The sequence below is a fragment of the Aedes aegypti genome, chromosome 3 (genome assembly GCF_002204515.2).
Source record: "Aedes aegypti strain LVP_AGWG chromosome 3, AaegL5.0 Primary Assembly, whole genome shotgun sequence".
In the NCBI taxonomy this organism is placed as follows: Eukaryota; Metazoa; Arthropoda; class Insecta; order Diptera; family Culicidae; genus Aedes; species Aedes aegypti.
Window position 1 is genome coordinate 396631785 of NC_035109.1, and position 21363 is coordinate 396653147.

General features: G+C 37.2%; 1 protein-coding gene and 1 long non-coding RNA gene across 2 annotated transcripts in view; one reads left to right on the top strand and one right to left on the bottom strand.

The window, feature by feature from the left end:
- The window catches only part of LOC5567895 (glutamate receptor ionotropic, kainate 2), a 37212-nt gene that overhangs the window by 5705 nt on the left and 10144 nt on the right, over window positions 1-21363 (top strand). The window contains exon 2 of the mRNA XM_001651882.2: window positions 9344-9866. Coding sequence (XP_001651932.2) covers window positions 9344-9866 — 523 coding nt within the window. The remainder of the gene's footprint in view (window positions 1-9343; window positions 9867-21363) is intronic.
- LOC110679623 lies at window positions 10833-11251 on the bottom strand. The gene is made up of 2 exons (XR_002502652.1): window positions 11213-11251; window positions 10833-11083 (listed from the first exon to the last, which is right to left on the bottom strand). It is a non-coding gene; the product is annotated as an uncharacterized LOC110679623 (long non-coding RNA).

Sequence of the window (21363 nt, forward strand, 5' to 3'; positions counted from 1 at the left end):
AGTTAATGAAGAGCGGCACGAGGAAGAACACTCAGAGGAAATAACACACCCGAGGGCTTTCTCAGCAGCGTGCAAGAGAAATACCTTTCTGCTTTGGAAGTTCAACTAGTAGTGATATTTATTCATCATCAAAAACAGTTACAGGGTTGCCAGAAGGGCGATTATGCCAAGGTAAATAGAATGAAGGGGAATCAGTTGGGTCATACACTGTTAATAGTTAAGACTACCTGCTACAATATGAGCATGCGAGTTTCTTTGGGTAAATCCATTCGAAATTAAAAGGTTCGAACGGCTACCCGATGGTAGACAATTGACTTGTGAATGAGCATGATTATAATTTACCTGATGGGTATGATTCTTAAGCAAGGGATCGTGAACTGAAAAATGAACATTATTGGAAATTCTGCATGCGATATTCCGGGAACGAAAAATGTTACCGTTCATCCGCCTGGTACGAGCGTCAGCGATTCGTTGGTGAGAAGGGTAATCCAACAAGTTAGACTTGTGGTTGCCCCCGCAATTTACGCATACAAACTTTTTGGTATATTCCTTCATAGGACAGACGTCCTTAGCGTGAGAAGAACCTCTGAAAATCATGCATTTAGCATCCATGTGGCAATGTTTTGTTCCATAACCCCACTTTTGGTACCGACGGGGTTCTGAAAATTTCCTCCAGATTTCTGGAATTGTTCCCATGCTATACGGACATCGAACATATGGCTTGCTTTATCTAAAGCTTTAATATTATTTAGCACTGTTGTTGAAGTTAACTAAATAACATTATTGAAAAAGCCCTTTCCGAAAAATGCCAGTTTGGAAAAAATCCAAGGAAACCATTTATTCCATGGACCGATGCACGAATTCACTAATTTGACGTTTGAGCGGTGCCGAATCCACTGGTTGCCATGGTCCCATAAATAACACGGCACCGCTTAAACGTCAAATAGTGAACTCGCGCATAGGTCCATTTTCGATCTCTTCAGGTTGTTTGATAAGGGGGACTTTAACCCGAGGGTCATTTGTCCATTAGCTCTCTTCAGGTGACATATGGACTAGTACATGAGTTCATACGTGAGCAACGAGTGAGTTTGGCACCGCTCAAACGTCAGATTAGTGAACTCATGCATCGGTCCATGAACCGATGCACGAGTTCATTAATTTGACGTTTGAGCGGTGCCAAATTCACTGGTTCCCATGGTCACATAAATAACACGGCACCTCTCAAACGTCAACGAGTGAGGTCGTGCATTGGTCCATAGTCACTTGAGAGACCTTTAAAGACGACTTTGAACCAGTCTTCCCATGAACCGAACCGATGTGCAACTTTGGTTTGAACCTTGCAACTTGTGTTGAACCACAAACGCGCTTCGTCTCTGTACCAGTGTATCAAACCGAACCCGGTACATGTGTGCTTCGGTTCAAACTTGGATTGGCACAAAGCAGGCAGACAGAGAACGATTAAAATCCACGCGGATAAATTTCTACGATCATATATGGAACTTCTTGGTTCAAATCGCCAGACCTTTGAGGCTTGAATAAATGTTTCATATAAGCAGATCAATTGAGATCAATACTTTGAATAACATTCAGAGGTAACTTTATGAAAAAAAACAAGGATTTTACTTAATCAAACAACAAGACACGATAAGTAGAAATTGATAAGCGTGGATATTAACAATTTTCTGTCTCTCCGTTTGTGTCATCGTTCTGAACCTCGGAAGATTCAACCCCCTGAAGAAAGCGCTAGTTCTTGAAGCCTACACGGAGAAATATTTTTACCTAATTTTTGAGTTTACTTTACCCAAAATTAAGTATATCGATTATAGTTTCAACCCAAAATCTCTCGGTTTTCTCTTTCTCCCACACGAATGTTGTCAAAAATAGAGAGAGCTGCATCTACCCAATAGGGGTACTTTGGCCCAATAAGCCAAATTTGGGTAAATGCAACTTTTCTTATGTTTGGGTCGAAAGAACTCAATTTTGCGTTAAATCAACCCAAAATTGAGAATATTTTTCTAATGGAATTAAAGCCAAACTACCTAGTGGGGACCTTGGAAATTTAGCCAAAATTGAGTTATTGGGCTCAACTACGGAATTGCGTTGAAACAACCCAAAATTGAGTTGAATTCCGTCTCCGTGTACCACAATCTGCACGCAAAAAAATTGTACGGTAAAAACTACCATTTTAGGGGGTTAACTTAAGCGCTCGCACCGGCAATTTTAAGCAGACCAGAAATGCGCTTGATTTTACCATGTCTGTAGTTGGAATCAGATTGTTGTAAATTATTTCTGTCAAATGTACCAGTAATGCGGTGGGGTGTACCGTAAACATAGTAAATTGGTCTGAATTTCCATGGTAGTTTTAAGAATGGGCGTAGTCAGCTATAATAGTTATTTTTACTACAGAATTTTTTCCCGTGTGTGTGGCGCTAGTGCTGGAGTAAACATATTTAGGCTTTGCCCTCATCAAACCCCGCGCGGAAGCGACAAATGTCGTATGAGAAAAACACTATACTATTGATAATCGTTTATCGTTGGGCCTAATAAAATGTGGCTAAATTATCTAGAAATTACAGAAAAACTGGATAAAATAATACACCCTAAATACCAGATTGGTAGATAAAATATGAATGTCGCATTCGAAAACGAGTGTGTCTCGTGCCTAAAACGGTATTTTTGGACGAGCTGTCAAATCAGCAGGGCTGCCACATATGCAGATTTTCCTGTATTACACAGATTTTTTTATTCTGACACAGATTCAATTTGTATGGAACACAGATTTTCTTTCGACAATTTTTGCATGGACACAGATTTTTTTGTATGGGACACAGATTTTCTAACCTGGTAGATACAGGTTTTCTATCAAATCATCTGGCAGCTCTGCAAATCAGCACCTTCTCCAGCACCAAATTTTTGGCTTCACTCCACTTGTTCGTGGATGGCAGCCGTTTCAGTCCTGTGGGAAGATTAGCACCAAAATTTGAACCACGGTTGCAATCGAGGTACAAATGGACCGGTTTTCGAACCGGCGTTTGCACCGATGTTCACTTTACACTTGTTTGGGTTTAGGTTCAGTTTCGAGCGTTTCGGTTTGCACACGAAAACAGAGTACAAGGAGAGTACCGAAACCGCCAGAACCAACGTGTTCGGTGTTCGTTTGGGAAGACTGCTTTGAACAAACGTTCAGTTTTGTTATCACAAGTAAAAAATTTGCTTCTTCTCTTCAAGAGTTTTAAGAAGAAGTTCGCGATCTTCAAGAGATTCCGGCAATGGATCAATGCACGGGTTCTCGATGTGACGTTTTAGCGGTGCCGTGTTATTTATGGGACCATGGCAACCAGTGAATTCGGCACCGCTCAATCGTCAAATTAGTGAACTCATGCATTGGTCCATGGACCAATGCACGAGTTCACTAATTTGACGTTTGAGCGGTGCCGAATTCACTCGTTGCCATAGTCGCGTAAATAACTCGGCACCGCTCAAACGTCAAATAGTGAACTCGTGCATCGGTACATACGCGGCAGTCTCTTCTCTGTGCGATTTGGATGGAAACCTTGATTCCTCTAATGAAGCTCAAGATCTCTTGCCTAAATCCTTCAAATTCGGAACAATTGCCCACGTTTGGCAGTACTCTTTGTTTCCTCACTTGAATTGAAGAGCCTGGTCTAAAAACTGCGTAGATTTGGTATTGGAAATTCATCCAAGCATCGAACTGATTGCTCATTTCGATGCAATTATCAGCATTAATCTGTATTCCGGAGATACGTCTTTTCTTTCATTATTCATTTAAATTCATGGATTCACCCTTCCTTTTGTTTGTTGTTGCAACCACACCTTGGACTTGCCCTATTTGAACTGCAGCGATTGACAATAGACTGGATGTCCCGGGCCCGATCCATCTGACAAGCTAATCAGGCCCTCTGTCCCATACATGTTGATAGCCTGGTTGCTACCATGTTTCGTGAATAAACGAAAGAAGATGTGACCTTCTAAGAGGATTTTTCCCAAGACAGTGTCCAAGAAGGATTACCACCGCTAGCTTTCACTAACGGGTCCAACGAAAAATCGGAGGCACGAGTCCGAACAAAACTCGAAAAGAGATCGAAGATAGAAAAAAATAGTACTGAAAAGTACCGTTCTTGTAGCACTGAAAAGTACTGTTTTTTAGCACTGAGAAGTTGTTTTATTGCTTTAGGTAGTGTTCAAAATTTCTGAGAGCAGAAAGAATTTCTGTACGTACAGCACGAAAGTACGATGCGCACTGCTAAGTAATTAAAACTTTATATCAATATTCTCAATATTTATGAGATATTCCATATTTTGCTCTGGCCCAATGTAATCCCGTACTCACTTAGATATTTTTAAATTCCAGGAAATTTTACTGCAATCTCGACAGCTGAAAAGTTTTGTGTATTTTTTTTTTTGCAATTTATCATCGTAATAGGCTGTTTTTCATCACGTTAATCTGTCATGAAACGGCCTACTTTCCTACACTGAAGTATGCAGTGCGGAGATAGTCATTACGCCACTGAAACCAGTGCTGTAATGATCCATTACGCAGTGCTTTTTTATTACGCAACTGTTTTGAGCTGCGTAATGAATCATAACACAACAATTTTTCAGAAATTGTAAATTAATGGTGAATGCATTCCGATATAATTCCTGATACCCTCAAGCGGTCTTCTACGAAATTGCAAAAAATGTTGTACGTAACTTGTTGCAGAACTTGATTTTTACAGCACTCTTCGTAATTGTAACACTCGGCAAGCCTAGTAGGATAAATTTACGACTCGTGCTGTAAAAATCATCATTCTGCAACTTGTTCCGTAAACTACTAATTCCGTCCTCCTCTTGGTATGAAATGTCCTCCTTTATCAAAGTAAGCCAATGATTCAACCCTATATTACATTTAACTTTACGTCTTTGTTAACATATCATGACATCTTGAACATGATATTGCTGTGCATATTAAGTCTAACTGGGCTTAAAATGCGGTAACACAAACTAACCAAAGGATACTTAGCAACCATGATCCATATCACCGCCAACTAGAGTGTCCATTATCCGGCCATTTTACTTGTCTCGGGATTCGGGACAAAGATCTAAGTTTGCCCCAAAAATTCCCGGAATTCATTAAATTGAAAAAAAAAAAATATAAAAACTAGTATTTTGGTTGTAATGGTGGTACAAATTGAACAAAACAATGTTGTTTCAATGAAAAAAAAAATAATACAGTCGACTCTCCACATCTCGATGTTCTATATCTCGATATCGCTCCCTATGTCGATGATTTCTTCGATTCTTTCATCCTGCAAACATTTTCTCTCTCCATATCTCGATATCCTCCGTATCTCGCTATCTCCATATCTCGATGGTCCCTTCGATATCGACTTCCACATGTGACTGTACAAAGTGGGCCGAAGGGTCTCAGATTTTCATGAAACTTTTTCCACAGGCAGGGCTCATCAATATATGAATAAACAAAAATTGAGAGAAATTCAGGGTCGCTTATTTTCCCGGAAAACTCAGTTGGATTTTTATGTTTTCCTCTGACACTACTTACTTTGAAAAATCATAACTCAAGAAAGAAGCATCGTAGAAACAAAGTTTTTTTTTATGAAAATGAAAGCAAATTTTCTCAGGAATAAAAAAAATATTAGCTGGAAAAAGATTTCCACAAAATTATCCACCGTTGAAAAAATTCGTAAAGAAAAGCTGGAAAAACTATGCTCCAATTAGTGGTGTTAGCAACCAAAGACAATCTTCCCGGTTGAAAAAATAAATAGTATTAAGATGAAAATGTAAGTTATATACTGAATAATTGAATAAATAAAATTAAAAAAAAATAATAATCTTATTCGTTCCATAGAAAAGAAAGAATCCCTTTTCAGTGTAATGAAAAATTGAGGCAGAAACAATTTTTTTCAGTTTTTCTTAGCGGTGTAATTTTCATTAAATCCATTAAAACCAATCCCATACCTTTTTTCAGATGTTTGCAATTGCTTTGATAAAAAATCTTTGTTTTTCCGATGCTTCGATTGAAATATGGGTTTTCAAAGAAAAGGCTTATATGGTCATTTTCCACAAAATTGGCCATAACTCAAAAACGAAAAAAAAAGTACACTTCAAAAATTTCAGCGATTAAAGCTTATGAAATTACCTTCTCAAATATATAATTTTTGAAAGTTTTCCACTGATTGGAACCTAGCTTTTCCGGCTTTTCTTTACGAATTTTCTAAACGGTGGAAAATTTTGTGGAAAACTGTTTCTAGTTAATATTTTTTTTATTTCTGAGAAAATTTGCTTTCATTTTCATAAAAAAAAACTTTATTTCTACGATGCTTCTTTCTTGAGTTATGATTTTTCAAAGAAAAGGCTCAAAATGGCACATTTGCACATTTTTAACAAAATTGGCCATAACTCAAAAACGAAAAAAAGTACATTTCAAAAATTTCAGCGATTGCTGAAATGCTAATGAAATTATTTTCTCAAAAATATTTTTTTGAAAATTTTCCACGAGTTGGAGCATAGTTTTTCCGGCTTTTCTTTACGAATTTTCTCAACGGTGGAAAATTTTGTGGAAAACTTTTTCCAGTTAATATTTTTTTTTTATGTCAGAGAAAATTTGCTTTCATTTTCATAAAAAAAACTTTGTTTCTACGATGCTTCTTTCTTGAGTTATGATTTTTCAAAGTCTACTTACTTCAAAAAGGAAAACAAAAAAAGTCCAACTGAGTTTTCCGGGAAAATAAGTGACCCTGAATTTTTCTCAATATTTTTTATTCATATATTGCTGAGCCCTGCCTGTGGAAAAAGTTTCATGAAAATCTGAGACCCTTCGGCCCACTTTGTACGGAAATTAAAAAAATCCCCCATACTGACATTAGAACACTAGTGAAGATAAAATTCTAATTTTTACACATTTTATTACTGTGCCCAACAAGAGAAGACCGCGATTTTTTATGAATAATTTAATTATGACTGTGTTGATTACGTCACATTTATTTAAAGCATCTCTTGTCAGTCTAGCACAAATCGCGTTATTTTTGAGCGACTTTGTTTTACATAATTTTTTCTATGTCAGAAAGTACGTATAGTAAAAAACTGCAAAAATACATTTTTCAGCGACGATATGATAACTGATCGGACTATCACTTATTCAAATTGAAATTTATAACTTAAGCATGTAAAATTTGTATTGGAACTAAAAATCCGATTTCAGCCGTGGTAGATTTGAAAATGGTCAAAAAACATCCTTATATTTACGTAAAAACATGCACAAATCAAAAATTAAAGTTGCCTACCCAAGATAATAGGGATTAACCTTTCGTAATTCTGAAATGTATTATTTTTATTACTTCGTGATGTTGTTGTGGAGAGAAACATGCGACATTTTTCGAATTTTACCATTTGTTTTTCAATTGTTCTTTAACAAAGCCAAAAAAATATTTCAAACAAAAATTCATGTAAAACATTCTTGGTACAATGTACTTAAACTCACCACGGCGAAAGATTTTGATAAGAACATATTTTAGTAGTTATTTTTCAACAAAAACAAAATGTAGGGTCTGTGCTGATCAGATAAGAATTGTTATTCTAAAATCAAAATTTTCAATGTAAATGATTATTAAATCAAACAAATTTATCACAGATGCTGGTTGAAATAGCCTATAGAAAAATACAAAAATATAAAAATATTTGATTGTTTGCAAAAGTACTATGATTTTCATTATCAAAGTCGTGCCCATACTTTTTGGGACACCCTATATTATTGTTATTATTATCTTTATTAACGAGATTCGCAACCCGAGGCTGGTTCATTTTGGATCTATTCGCGTCTACGAAGGTAATTACCACAGTTGACCCTATGCGTGAAGCTCCGATTATTTTACATGGCAAAGCATAGGAAGTCAATTTTCAAATGCTTCTAAAAAATTCAAAACACTTTTTAATTAAATTCTGTTAAGTGTACGGGGTTAGACTATTGATCAACTATAGAATCAGCAGCATATTGAGAAAAAATATAAAACTAAAAATTATATGCCTATAATGTAGCCCATCAAAAGTATATCAACATATACTGAAAAGATTTTAAATAACTATTGTAGTTAATTTTATATGAGCATTTGAAATTTCGCTTCCTATACCTTGCCGGGTAAAATTTTCGACGCTTCACGCATCGAGCAAACTTTTCCCAGATGGCAGCACCGTACCTTCGTTTACTCGAATATTGTAATATTACCAGGGATTGAATCCTGAGAAAATTGAGAGAATCTCTCCAGTACGCTCTCTTTAACTATCATAATATGCAGCACATTATGAGATACTGTTTATCGTGTACTACTACAACTTTGATAAGATCGGGGGATAGCAATGCATGATGAAACCCCTCTAAACAAGCTCGAAACCTGGGGGACACTATTGCTATCGGAAGTTCGGAGACTGTTCATCGTGCCAGTAAAGTAAAACACCTATCCCCAACGGTAAATAATCGAGAAAAATGGATTTCATCATCACTCTCTCTTTGAGATTCTCGTTCGCTGCTCCTATTTATCAGACTTGTTACAACTTGCGATACATTGCCGATCGCGAACCGCAACAGATGGGATGTTTTTCTTCGCTTGCTTTGATCGTATCGTGCTTCAAAATCAAATGAGAGCGAATTCTGCAATGCCTGAATATAACAGTATAACCATACAACTTTGATTTTGACGTATTGTTAGGATGATAGAGGATATTCGATTTTCATACTTTTCGATAATTTGAGCCGATCCAATGGCCACATATATCGTTGTAGGATTGCGCACGCTGACTTTTTCATTATTGATATTTTCTATGATACTCCATTGTAAAAAAAATCCGCCAAACATGCCTCAGTATAGGTGAAATATTCATGCAGGAAATGTTTAAATTTTCTTTATAAATTTATCCTAAAACTCCTTTATGTTTTCGAGAAATTACACTGTCAACTCCGTTTGAACTTAATCATGAAATCCGTCTGATTCTTTTAGTTTCATCAGAATTTAAGCCGAATATGAAGGTCAAGCTTAAATAATCAAATAAATGATTTTTTTATCTGTTTTAAAATTGAAAAGTAAGCAATTTCTTAAGCAATCTTGCATTTCTACAGCTTCTACAGTAATTCGTTTATATTTCTGAATTGAAATTACAGCAAAATCGTTTACGTTCTTTTTCAAACTTTGACTACTGATGTTGATTTTCTTCTTTTTATAGCAATAGCTTATAAAATACTTAATATATTTATGAAATTGTGTTTAATACTACCATAATTAAAATATTTGCATCTCTAATTGCATCGAACTCTCTTTCCCACGTTCAACAGGACTGGCCGCTGAGTTACACCGAACGTCAGAATGGTACTCTGGTCGGACGCGGTGTGGCCTTTGAACTACTAGAGTTCCTGATGGAAAAGTTCAAATTCAACTACACACTGGTCATGCCGGAGCACAACATCGTCGGATCAACCAAGGATATGGAAGGAAGCATCATCGAACTGCTGGCCACCGAGAAGGCGGATATTGCTGTGGCTTTCCTGCCAATCCTTGCTGATGCCCGACAGTACATTCTCTACTCGGCCGGTCTAGACGAAGGCGAATGGATGATGATTATGGTGCGCCCAATGGAATCCGCTAGTGGCTCTGGCTTGTTGGCTCCTTTCAATCGGGACGTGTGGATTTTGATCCTGGTATCGCTGCTGGCCGTTGGTCCAATCATCTACGGAATGCTGATTGTGCGGTACAAAATGACCAAAGACAAGGAACAGGTGCTGTACACATTGCCTCACTGCGTTTGGTTCGTCTACGGTGCGCTGATGAAACAAGGAAGCACCCTATCGCCAACGGGAGGTGAGTACCGTTAACCGTAATAGGAATAACCGTTAGTAATTCATACAATGTCATACTAATTTCGAAAAAACCAGCACCGTTAAACTGGGGTAACTTTGATAGTTTTTTTAGACGGATTTGGATGAAATCTGATTAGGTATTCCTGCATTCTGTTTTGAAGCATTTTTCTATTTTTAAAATATGTACTGGCATCTTAGCTATCGATTGCAGATGAAAGATTGCCGAACGATTCATTTTGAATGCACCTACACGCTTACTGGGAAGTATCCATTAAAGGGTAAAAAGTAAGAGTATAGTCGACTTACCCATTAAAGAGTATTCTCTTCGAACTTCAATTTGGGTATTTTTCACCCTTGATCTTTGGTTCAAACATGGGTAGTAAAACCCTATTATTTTATGAATGCTACTGGGGTTTGAGGTTAGAAATTCCAGAAATATACAGAAAAGAATTTGTAAACGATTTAAATCAACGCAAAGGCATTTATTCCGCGTATTTCACACCGTACTACATAGGGGAACTTACGTATTCTCGGCAGCTTAAGCCGATGCCGTGCTTCATTCGTAATTTTCTCAGACATCAGCAGCCAAATTCCGTGTTTGTCTATTTACATTTATGCGTTGCTCAATCCTCTATCGATTCACACCGACAGACTTGTCAAAATACTTTTGGAAACGTTTTTACAACGCTGCGAACATCTCTTGTCAGTGTGACTATTGTCGGCAGCCTCAATCTCTTCGGCAACTTTCCAAAAACAACTGCGGGTGAATCTCTTCGGCAGCTCCAAATCAGTCCCATTTTGTGGCGTGCTCATTTGAATTGATGACATCTCCGGCGATATCATTTGTTTATCTCGGAAATCTCGCTAGCGGGAAGCGGGCAGAACAAAGAATCATCTGAATGTTTCCACTGATGTGTTTTGATAGAAAAATACTGTATATTTGGCGTTTAATATGTGGTTGCCGATAATAGTCGAATGGTGCCGAAGCCGTAAGTCTCCCTATTAATAATTTGAAATTACTCATGTATCTTGGTATGCCTTGGTTTACATCGCAAGAGCTCTCGGATTTCAGTCCTTGTCCAAATGCAGTTTTTCTCAAGCTGCTCTAAACGCTCTGGAATCCTACACGAAAGGTACCATCTTGCGGACTACCCCATATATCCCGGAAATCATTATAGTGGACTGTATACGAAAGCCATGAGCTTGTCACTCAAATATCTGAAACAAGAGAGAAGATTTATTTATTTGTATTCAATATTTTTCTTTTGAATTTATTTTTTTTCTCGCGGTGAACCCATTTATTTTCGCCTGTGAATTTTATTTTTTCCGTGATATTCACTCACTTACCGGTCGGAACCAACCCGGGAGCATCATGACAGCTGCAGTACAACGTCAATGTACCGAAAAAATTTGGTCCGTGGTACTGTCAAACTCAATGAAATCATGGGGTGTGCTCAAAATAGGGCGTAAACTAGAATTATGCTTGATGGACATAAACAAAGTTTTACAATTTTTGTTTGGCATTTGTAACATCATTATAAACGAGTGATCACCAAATAGCGATTCTATTAAAGGATTTGTACGGTCATCGGGAAGATTTTGTATGGCCCACGAGCGAGTTTTGGATAGTGGTGTGATGTGGTCCGCATGCTGTAAGATGCTTATAGTAACCGTTCCTTTGTTTACGAAATTATTTTTTTGACCACTTGGCAATTCAAAGTAAGACAAATTTGTTAGGGATCGCTCAAATATTACGTAACACAACAAGGGGAGGTATGGGATATTTTGAAGTGTTTTGGTCCATACAATAAATTGAAATTTTCCATACAAAACCTGTTATTTCAGGGAGGTTTAAATTGGCAAATATCTTCGTTACGTAATATTTGGATCATCCCTTGGATATTAACGATAATCATTAATTTATGGGAAATTGACTGTAGTTATAAGCTTGAAATCAATCTAAGATCATATCAACTCGCAGTACATTTTCTTTTGCGGATTTGAACACTTTTTTTTCTCATACTCACCACCAGATGTCTAAGTTTAAATCAGATAAGCTTATTGGATGAAGTATCCCGCTTTTACGAACGCTAATATCACCAAAAATTAGACCACTTTTACAAAAAGGGATCTAGTGATCTGACGTTTGATTGGGTCGCTTGATATGGACTTATCCTCCAGTGCACTAAATTTACTCAGTCCAAGAATTTTGACACTTGACCGAAACACGTGGGAAGCATCTAGAAGCGTGACCCGCTAAAGTGTAAAATGTTTTTAACCGAGTGAATTTATCACACCGGTGGACAAGTCAATTGACCGGACCAAAGCCAAACGTCAATATGTTGGATCCCTACCAGAAAGTAAGCTAACTTTTGGCGGCCATTACCGCTTTTTGAAAGCTGGATAGTTCATCCAATGGTCTTCTTTTCTTGTCCATTTTTTCCGATCTAAATTTGTTTACATAAAATGACATCCACGCCAACACGAATGTTCACCGGATGAACAATGCGTGGATGAATGTGCAACGAAATCGTTCATTTTTCTGTATACATCGCCCACAGTAAAGGTTTTCTTCACGCTGAAAGTTGCAGCGTGACGTCATCGTATATTAGATCATAGGCTTATTTGATTGATACTTACACTGACGCAAAAATACTTAGGTTTTCCATACATCAAGACTTATGAACCAGCCAAATTATGGTTTCATTGCACGCTTAAACATTTTGAAAATGGGATCATAAGTTTCATAAGTGAGAGCTTTGAATTCTTTAACAACAATTACTTGAAATAATTATCGTAGCAATCGCTATAAGAACTACCCCGCTTTCGATCTTGGCTACAAGTTAATCGAAAACAGATCACATGTTATCAAAACATGTCAATTTTTGAGCTCGCCTGAAATAAAAGGCGAATAACATTATCGATTTATAATTCGAATTATGTTAAAATCATTGCGTTTATCACCGAAATTCATTAATTGACTTATGAAATTTATTACTGAAATTCTTCACCAAAATCATAAGTAAAACTTAAAAGTTTCAACAAAAATCGTTGTGGCGCCAAATCATAATTATTTCTTAAGAAAATGTTAAGTTTTTTTTGCCTCAGTGTAGACCTCTGGTGGTGAGTATGAGAAAAAGTGTTCTAATCCGCATAGAAAAAAACTGCTAATAAACAAATTATCACTTTCCGAATTGATTCGATCTCAAATAGAAAGATAACGACACCGTTTTCAGCCATTTAGTTGCACGGAATGTAACTTAACACTAGACAATGGACAAGCATGCTCCAATAGCACAGCCGAGAAACATTCCTGACGAAAAGTTTCAATGGCTGAAGCGGGAATCGAACCCACACCCCATGACACGATGCACTTAAATGCCTAACGACACTAACCGCACGGCCACGAGGCCCACAATATTTTATTTTATTTTATGTTACGGCCAGCGCTTTCTTTTGAGGGCATAAAAGCGATCCACAAATCCGTTAGGCTGTATTGTAAGTAATTTCTTATGGATTACTTTTCCGCAAAAAAAAGCACTAACAGGTCATTTAATCTTTTCACCGAACGAATAGGTACGCTCACAAGTTCATTTGGTGCTTAAACTTAGTGATTTTATTGAATTTATTTCCATTGGCAGACGAAAATATCAGACTCGCCCTTATTTCATGTCATTCCATTCGTTGTTTTGCACCCGTCAACAACGAAACAAAATTCCGATCTGCCATAGTGAAAAATTGTGCCGGCAGCAGTGGATGGCCCCATTGTTTACGTTGAAAGTAGGTACGTGAAAATTGCGTTATCTGTCACTTCGCGGGGGGGTTGGTCGGAACAAACAAAATCTGAAAATGACGGTTTTGTTGTTTATTCGAGTTTCGGAAGTATCATGAGTAATATTTACCCATTATTTTAACCGGTGATGATACTTCATAATGGGGTTAAAGTACCCTTCTTTATGTCATTGAAAAATACCCTTTTTCTGACAACTTCATACTGATCATAATAATGGGTACAAGGAACCCATTAAATGAGTACTTTCAAGTTAGCGTGTATAATTTTTCATATAATCGAAAAAAATCGGTTGTTAGTGGGTATAGAAACACATGGAAATCCACAATTAATTTACTATTTGACATAATTGCAGTTGGAAATGGATTGAAGAATATTAATAGAGAACGTGGATTAGATTTTATGCATCACAGTACAGAATTTAAAGGAAAAAATCACCTACAAAATAGTTTTAGTTGACACAAACATGATAAACACCACTATATGGCTATAAAAACATGTATTAAATTATATTTCTGAATACATATGAATTGATTCTCATATTTCAACATTGAATTGAACAAAAATCAATCGTTTTAGGAATATAAACAATTATTTATTATTATGAAAACAATTATCGAATGAATTACGATTAACATAATGCCCATTTTCGCAAAGCGGTCCCGTGTTCTATGGGCATATATATGCAAATATAGGATTATAGGAGGATATAGGACGTTGCATATCTCTAGGCGTTTAGCGTTATATGGAAATTTCTGACATTGATTTGAAAAATAGCTCCAAAGTGTAAAAATGCTTTTCGCTAAGAGATTTAGGACAGGATTCAAGTTCTACTATACTGACCATACTCGCATAACATCCCCATTCATAATGAAAGTCCCATAGAAAAATTGCTCTGGGCAGTATAACTAGGCTATCAACGATAAGTGACCAACTCTTCAAAACGTCAACGAATCGTAGAATAGATTGTTTGAAAGCGTTTCAAAAATGCTAAAATCATACAATTTTTAAATTTCGAATATAGAACCTCACATGCACTCAATTCCAACGAAAATAGCTCTATCACTAAGTGTCATACTTATTAATACTCTTTACTTTTGCATTCGTTTTGCTTAAAGACATGTCGAAAAAAAAGACTGATCAATGTTACCCCGGTTTGGGGTAGATCTTTTCATACGAATCACATAACCTACAGACAAAACTGTGAAACCATTATGTTGGTAAATTATTGCCCGACGTCATCGGGCCTTGAATTGCTAGGTCAAATTCCACTGGCCCAGCCTAAAGGAAAAGCGATACCGCGTGCTACGAATGTGTGTGCGATTCCGAGGTTAGGAAAACGAGGGGGTCCTCTATTTGCACCCAGAAGCAAAATGAAAAACCACGATAATTACAAAGTACACAAATGGGATTATCGGGGAGTAACTTTGCAATTGTAAACTGATGGGACACCCATTCAGATAGAGGGGGCTGACAATAGTGGGTTATTGCGTAAACACATGGGCAGTGGAATGATGGCAGAATGCACATGTTTTATAATGATGACTTTCCATGAATGATATCAGTAAACTTCAGCAAATTGTTTAAATCGATGAAATTGCTTTAATGAAGTCATACATTATTTGTCATTAGCAAAGAGGATACCCCGGGTGGAATGGATATGAAACTACGCTTTATGATGAACAATATGGAAAGATCATCGCAGAGAGCCACGTATGTAGTTGTTTCCAATGATGCACTAAGTGCAATGAATATCTTATGGGATATTCAAGGTTAAATTGAATTGAATTCCTTTATTAAATATTCAAATTTATGGTCGAACTCAAAGAAAGACATTAAAAAATGAATAATTCTTCATTGCTAAAGTATATTTTACTTCTTATTCTTAGTAGATCTACTTCTACAAATTTGATCTTCTTTTTCTTGGCATTATGTCCTTACTGGGACAGAGCCTGGTTTTCAGCTTAGTGTTCAATAAGCACTTTTACAGTTATTATCTGAGAGCTTTCTTTGCCAAAGTTGCAACTCAGATTTCCCGTGTGCCATTCTCGCATTCGTATATCGTGGGGCAAGTACGATGATTCTCTATGCCCAGAGAAGTCAAGGAAATTTCTATTACGAAAAGATCCTGGACCGACCGGGAATCGAGCCCAGATACCTTCAGCATGGCTTTGCTTTGTAGCCGCGGACTCTAACAAGGAAAATTTCAAGAACACAAATCTAGAGAACCTCACAACCGTTCACGCAGAATTTTTTTTCGATAAGTCATTAACACGAGTGAGTTAAATTTTCAGCACAAATGGTTAACTGGTTCTTTAGATTTGTGCACTTGAAAATTCGAGGTTTAGCTTTTATGCATCTTCACCTAAAAAAGCAATGTAGGTTTTAGGCAATTTACATTTTTTTTTTTCATGAGATAATACAGGGCTCGAACTTTTACCTCGCTTTTTCGAACTTTGGAACCACTATGGGCCGTACAATTCGTAGTTTCAACTTCGTGATGGACCAGAATAATCAGGACAGGGATTGTACAGGGAATCAACTGATGCAGGTTGGAAGTAGCATACCATCTTCAATGTAAACTTAGTAATAATAATATTTTTGCCAGCCACGATCATCGAGGAAGGGAAGGAATGTTAGTATGACGTCCATTGCTACTAGAGACCGAGATCACCTCTGCATCTTGTAACTCACGGCTGATCACCGGCAGCTACAGTCAGCTTAAGGAGAGTTCATAGAAGATGATTCTTCCCAGCGGATAACAAGACTCCATATTAAACCGTCATCTCTAGGATCGGCATGCTTATCCCTTTTGTTTCGCGGAATTCAGGAAAACAATTGAGTTAGCTCTTTTACACTCCTGTTTATTCTTCTTTTTATTCTTATTATTATTCTTATTCTTCTTCTTCCTCTCTCTGTTCTCTTGCCTAGCCTCGCTATCTAACTTTCTCTCTACTTCACCCACTTTCTTAATACTTGACCTTCATTGTTTATTTCTCATTTGGGGCCCCTCTACCGATGTCCTTGCTGTTTCCGCTCAGTCCATGGTTTTCTTGGCTTCGTTTTTAACTAGAGGCTTCATAACACAAAAGACTTAGAAAATTAAACAAAAGTTCATGCAATAAAGTTAAGAGTAAAGCTTTTTCTTAAGAAATCGTTTGTAGGTGAAATCATATTGGCCAACATTGAATCAATTTAATCAAGCACAAGAATAAGATCCAACTAGAGTCTTAGGTCAAAATTGTGATCGTTACATTGAACAGAATCTATGGAGAACTTCATAAGCCTACTTAATCTATGAAATAAATCCCACGGAAGATTTGAATTGCATATGATCTTTCTTGAGGGACCTTCCTTAGCCGAGTGGTTAGAATCCGCGGCTACAAAGCAAAGCCATGCTGAAGGTGTCTGGGCTCGATTCCCGGTCGGTCCAGGATATTTTAGTAATGGAAATTTCCTTGACTTCCCTGGGCATAGAGTATCATCGTACCTGCCACACGATGCAAATGGCAACTTTGGCAAAGAAAGCTCTCAGTTTAATAGCTGTGGAAGTTCTCATAAGAAGAATACTAAGCTGATAAGCCGGCTCTGTCCCAGTGGGGACGTTAATGCCAAGAAGTAGAACAAAAATCTTCTTTCAATTTTTTAACTAATTGGAACTTCCCGGGCAATATAGGAATCCCGGGAAACTGAAAACTATTTCTCGGGAACCGGAAACCCCGGAAAATCTCATTTCCCGGGATGGAAACTCTAATTTAACCCCTCTATTAGCAACATCATTTTTCACAACGAAAAATATTTATTCGCAATAACTTTTTTGTTTTCCGATATTCTAGCACCATTTTTTTTTCAGATGTTCTTAAAAAACTTTTAGTTTTAGAATCTATGTCGATATTGATCATTGATCACCTGGATCCAGAAATATTCCTAAATTCCTTGAGGGACCGACGCGTTGCCACGTATGTAAATATCTAAGGCTACATGATTTTTATCGAATATCGTACATTATTTCTTCGGTACATTAATGAGAATATGTTGTGAAAAAATGAAGTAATTCTGTTCAGCAGTTTTTGAGTTATGAACATTTATGTGTCTGGTACAACGCTTGTCAAACAAAGATCTTGAAAACTTCGAAAAAACATAATATCGTAATGCTCAGATATCTCCAAGAATACCTACTCAACCGATTTGTATGATTTTTTCTGAGTAGCTCCTTATTATCCAACATTATATAGCCCACATTCCGACATTTTTTTTTTTTTTTTTGATAAATTGAAGTAAAACAATATCGCCGCCAAAGATATTTTATACGGGCACGTTGGTTCCCAAGAAACATCGGAATATCTTAAAATTCAGATTATCAATATCGATACGGATTTTTAAACTAGAAGAGTTTTTTGAGAACTTGTGGAAAAATGGTTCCAAAATATAGAGAAACAAAAAAGCTATCGCGATTTGAATATATTTTTAGCGGTAAAAAATAAAGCTGCCTGTAGAGGGTTTAACCCGTATAGGCCTGAGTGGAGGAAAAATTACTAAAACTCTCACCGGTCAGCAAATACTTAACGGATTTCAATTGTTTTTTGTCAGTATACTCGTACACATATCTAGTTTCTAAAAGTGGTCAAAGGATCTCGAGAATGTTCCTGTGGCCGGAGTTATTGCAGTGGATCACTGTTTTTTAAGAAGTTTTAAGAAAATCGCATCAGCGTAAACCTTCTGATAATCGATAAAATTGAATAATTATGTCAACTGCATTTGGTAGATCCTACAAATGACCATTTTCGGGTCACCGGAATGCCTCAAATTTATGATAAAGTGCACAATTAGTATCTTAACATCTGTGCCAAGCTTATGGGAACGCATTTCAGTGAACTATTATGTTCGATCTATACTTTTAGAGATTTTAAACGGTTCAGTACCTAACAAATCTAGAGCCGGTTCTTCAGGGCATAAGGTCCAAGTGACCGCATCTGGTACACTCTAAATGGTGGAAAACTATTCATTTAGAATGTTGAATATCAGATCTTAATTATTTATTTACCCCGGTTTGGGGTAGATCTTTTCATACGAATCACATAACCTACAGACAAAACTGTGAAACCATTATGTTGGTAAATTATTGCCCGACGTCATCGGGCCTTGAATTGCTAGGTCAAATTCCACTGGCCCAGCCTAAAGGAAAAGCGATACCGCGTGCTACGAATGTGTGTGCGATTCCGAGGTTAGGAAAACGAGGGGGTCCTCTATTTGCACCCAGAAGCAAAATGAAAAACCACGATAATTACAAAGTACACAAATGGGATTATCGGGGAGTAACTTTGCAATTGTAAACTGATGGGACACCCATTCAGATAGAGGGGGCTGACAATAGTGGGTTATTGCGTAAACACATGGGCAGTGGAATGATGGCAGAATGCACATGTTTTATAATGATGACTTTCCATGAATGATATCAGTAAACTTCAGCAAATTGTTTAAATCGATGAAATTGCTTTAATGAAGTCATACATTATTTGTCATTAGCAAAGAGGATACCCCGGGTGGAATGGATATGAAACTACGCTTTATGATGAACAATATGGAAAGATCATCGCAGAGAGCCACGTATGTAGTTGTTTCCAATGATGCACTAAGTGCAATGAATATCTTATGGGATATTCAAGGTTAAATTGAATTGAATTCCTTTATTAAATATTCAAATTTATGGTCGAACTCAAAGAAAGACATTAAAAAATGAATAATTCTTCATTGCTAAAGTATATTTTACTTCTTATTCTTAGTAGATCTACTTCTACAAATTTGATCTTCTTTTTCTTGGCATTATGTCCTTACTGGGACAGAGCCTGGTTTTCAGCTTAGTGTTCAATAAGCACTTTTACAGTTATTATCTGAGAGCTTTCTTTGCCAAAGTTGCAACTCAGATTTCCCGTGTGCCATTCTCGCATTCGTATATCGTGGGGCAAGTACGATGATTCTGAATGCCCAGAGAAGTCAAGGAAATTTCTATTACGAAAAGATCCTGGACCGACCGGGAATCGAGCCCAGATACCTTCAGCATGGCTTTGCTTTGTAGCCGCGGACTCTAACAAGGAAAATTTCAAGAACACAAATCTAGAGAACCTCACAACCGTTCACGCAGAATTTTTTTTCGATAAGTCATTAACACGAGTGAGTTAAATTTTCAGCACAAATGGTTAACTGGTTCTTTAGATTTGTGCACTTGAAAATTCGAGGTTTAGCTTTTATGCATCTTCACCTAAAAAAGCAATGTAGGTTTTAGGCAATTTACATTTTTTTTTTTCATGAGATAATACAGGGCTCGAACTTTTACCTCGCTTTTTCGAACTTTGGAACCACTATGGGCCGTACAATTCGTAGTTTCAACTTCGTGATGGACCAGAATAATCAGGACAGGGATTGTACAGGGAATCAACTGATGCAGGTTGGAAGTAGCATACCATCTTCAATGTAAACTTAGTAATAATAATATTTTTGCCAGCCACGATCATCGAGGAAGGGAAGGAATGTTAGTATGACGTCCATTGCTACTAGAGACCGAGATCACCTCTGCATCTTGTAACTCACGGCTGATCACCGGCAGCTACAGTCAGCTTAAGGAGAGTTCATAGAAGATGATTCTTCCCAGCGGATAACAAGACTCCATATTAAACCGTCATCTCTAGGATCGGCATGCTTATCCCTTTTGTTTCGCGGAATTCAGGAAAACAATTGAGTTAGCTCTTTTACACTCCTGTTTATTCTTCTTTTTATTCTTATTATTATTCTTATTCTTCTTCTTCCTCTCTCTGTTCTCTTGCCTAGCCTCGCTATCTAACTTTCTCTCTACTTCACCCACTTTCTTAATACTTGACCTTCATTGTTTATTTCTCATTTGGGGCCCCTCTACCGATGTCCTTGCTGTTTCCGCTCAGTCCATGGTTTTCTTGGCTTCGTTTTTAACTAGAGGCTTCATAACACAAAAGACTTAGAAAATTAAACAAAAGTTCATGCAATAAAGTTAAGAGTAAAGCTTTTTCTTAAGAAATCGTTTGTAGGTGAAATCATATTGGCCAACATTGAATCAATTTAATCAAGCACAAGAATAAGATCCAACTAGAGTCTTAGGTCAAAATTGTGATCGTTACATTGAACAGAATCTATGGAGAACTTCATAAGCCTACTTAATCTATGAAATAAATCCCACGGAAGATTTGAATTGCATATGATCTTTCTTGAGGGACCTTCCTTAGCCGAGTGGTTAGAATCCGCGGCTACAAAGCAAAGCCATGCTGAAGGTGTCTGGGCTCGATTCCCGGTCGGTCCAGGATATTTTAGTAATGGAAATTTCCTTGACTTCCCTGGGCATAGAGTATCATCGTACCTGCCACACGATGCAAATGGCAACTTTGGCAAAGAAAGCTCTCAGTTTAATAGCTGTGGAAGTTCTCATAAGAAGAATACTAAGCTGATAAGCCGGCTCTGTCCCAGTGGGGACGTTAATGCCAAGAAGTAGAACAAAAATCTTCTTTCAATTTTTTAACTAATTGGAACTTCCCGGGCAATATAGGAATCCCGGGAAACTGAAAACTATTTCTCGGGAACCGGAAACCCCGGAAAATCTCATTTCCCGGGATGGAAACTCTAATTTAACCCCTCTATTAGCAACATCATTTTTCACAACGAAAAATATTTATTCGCAATAACT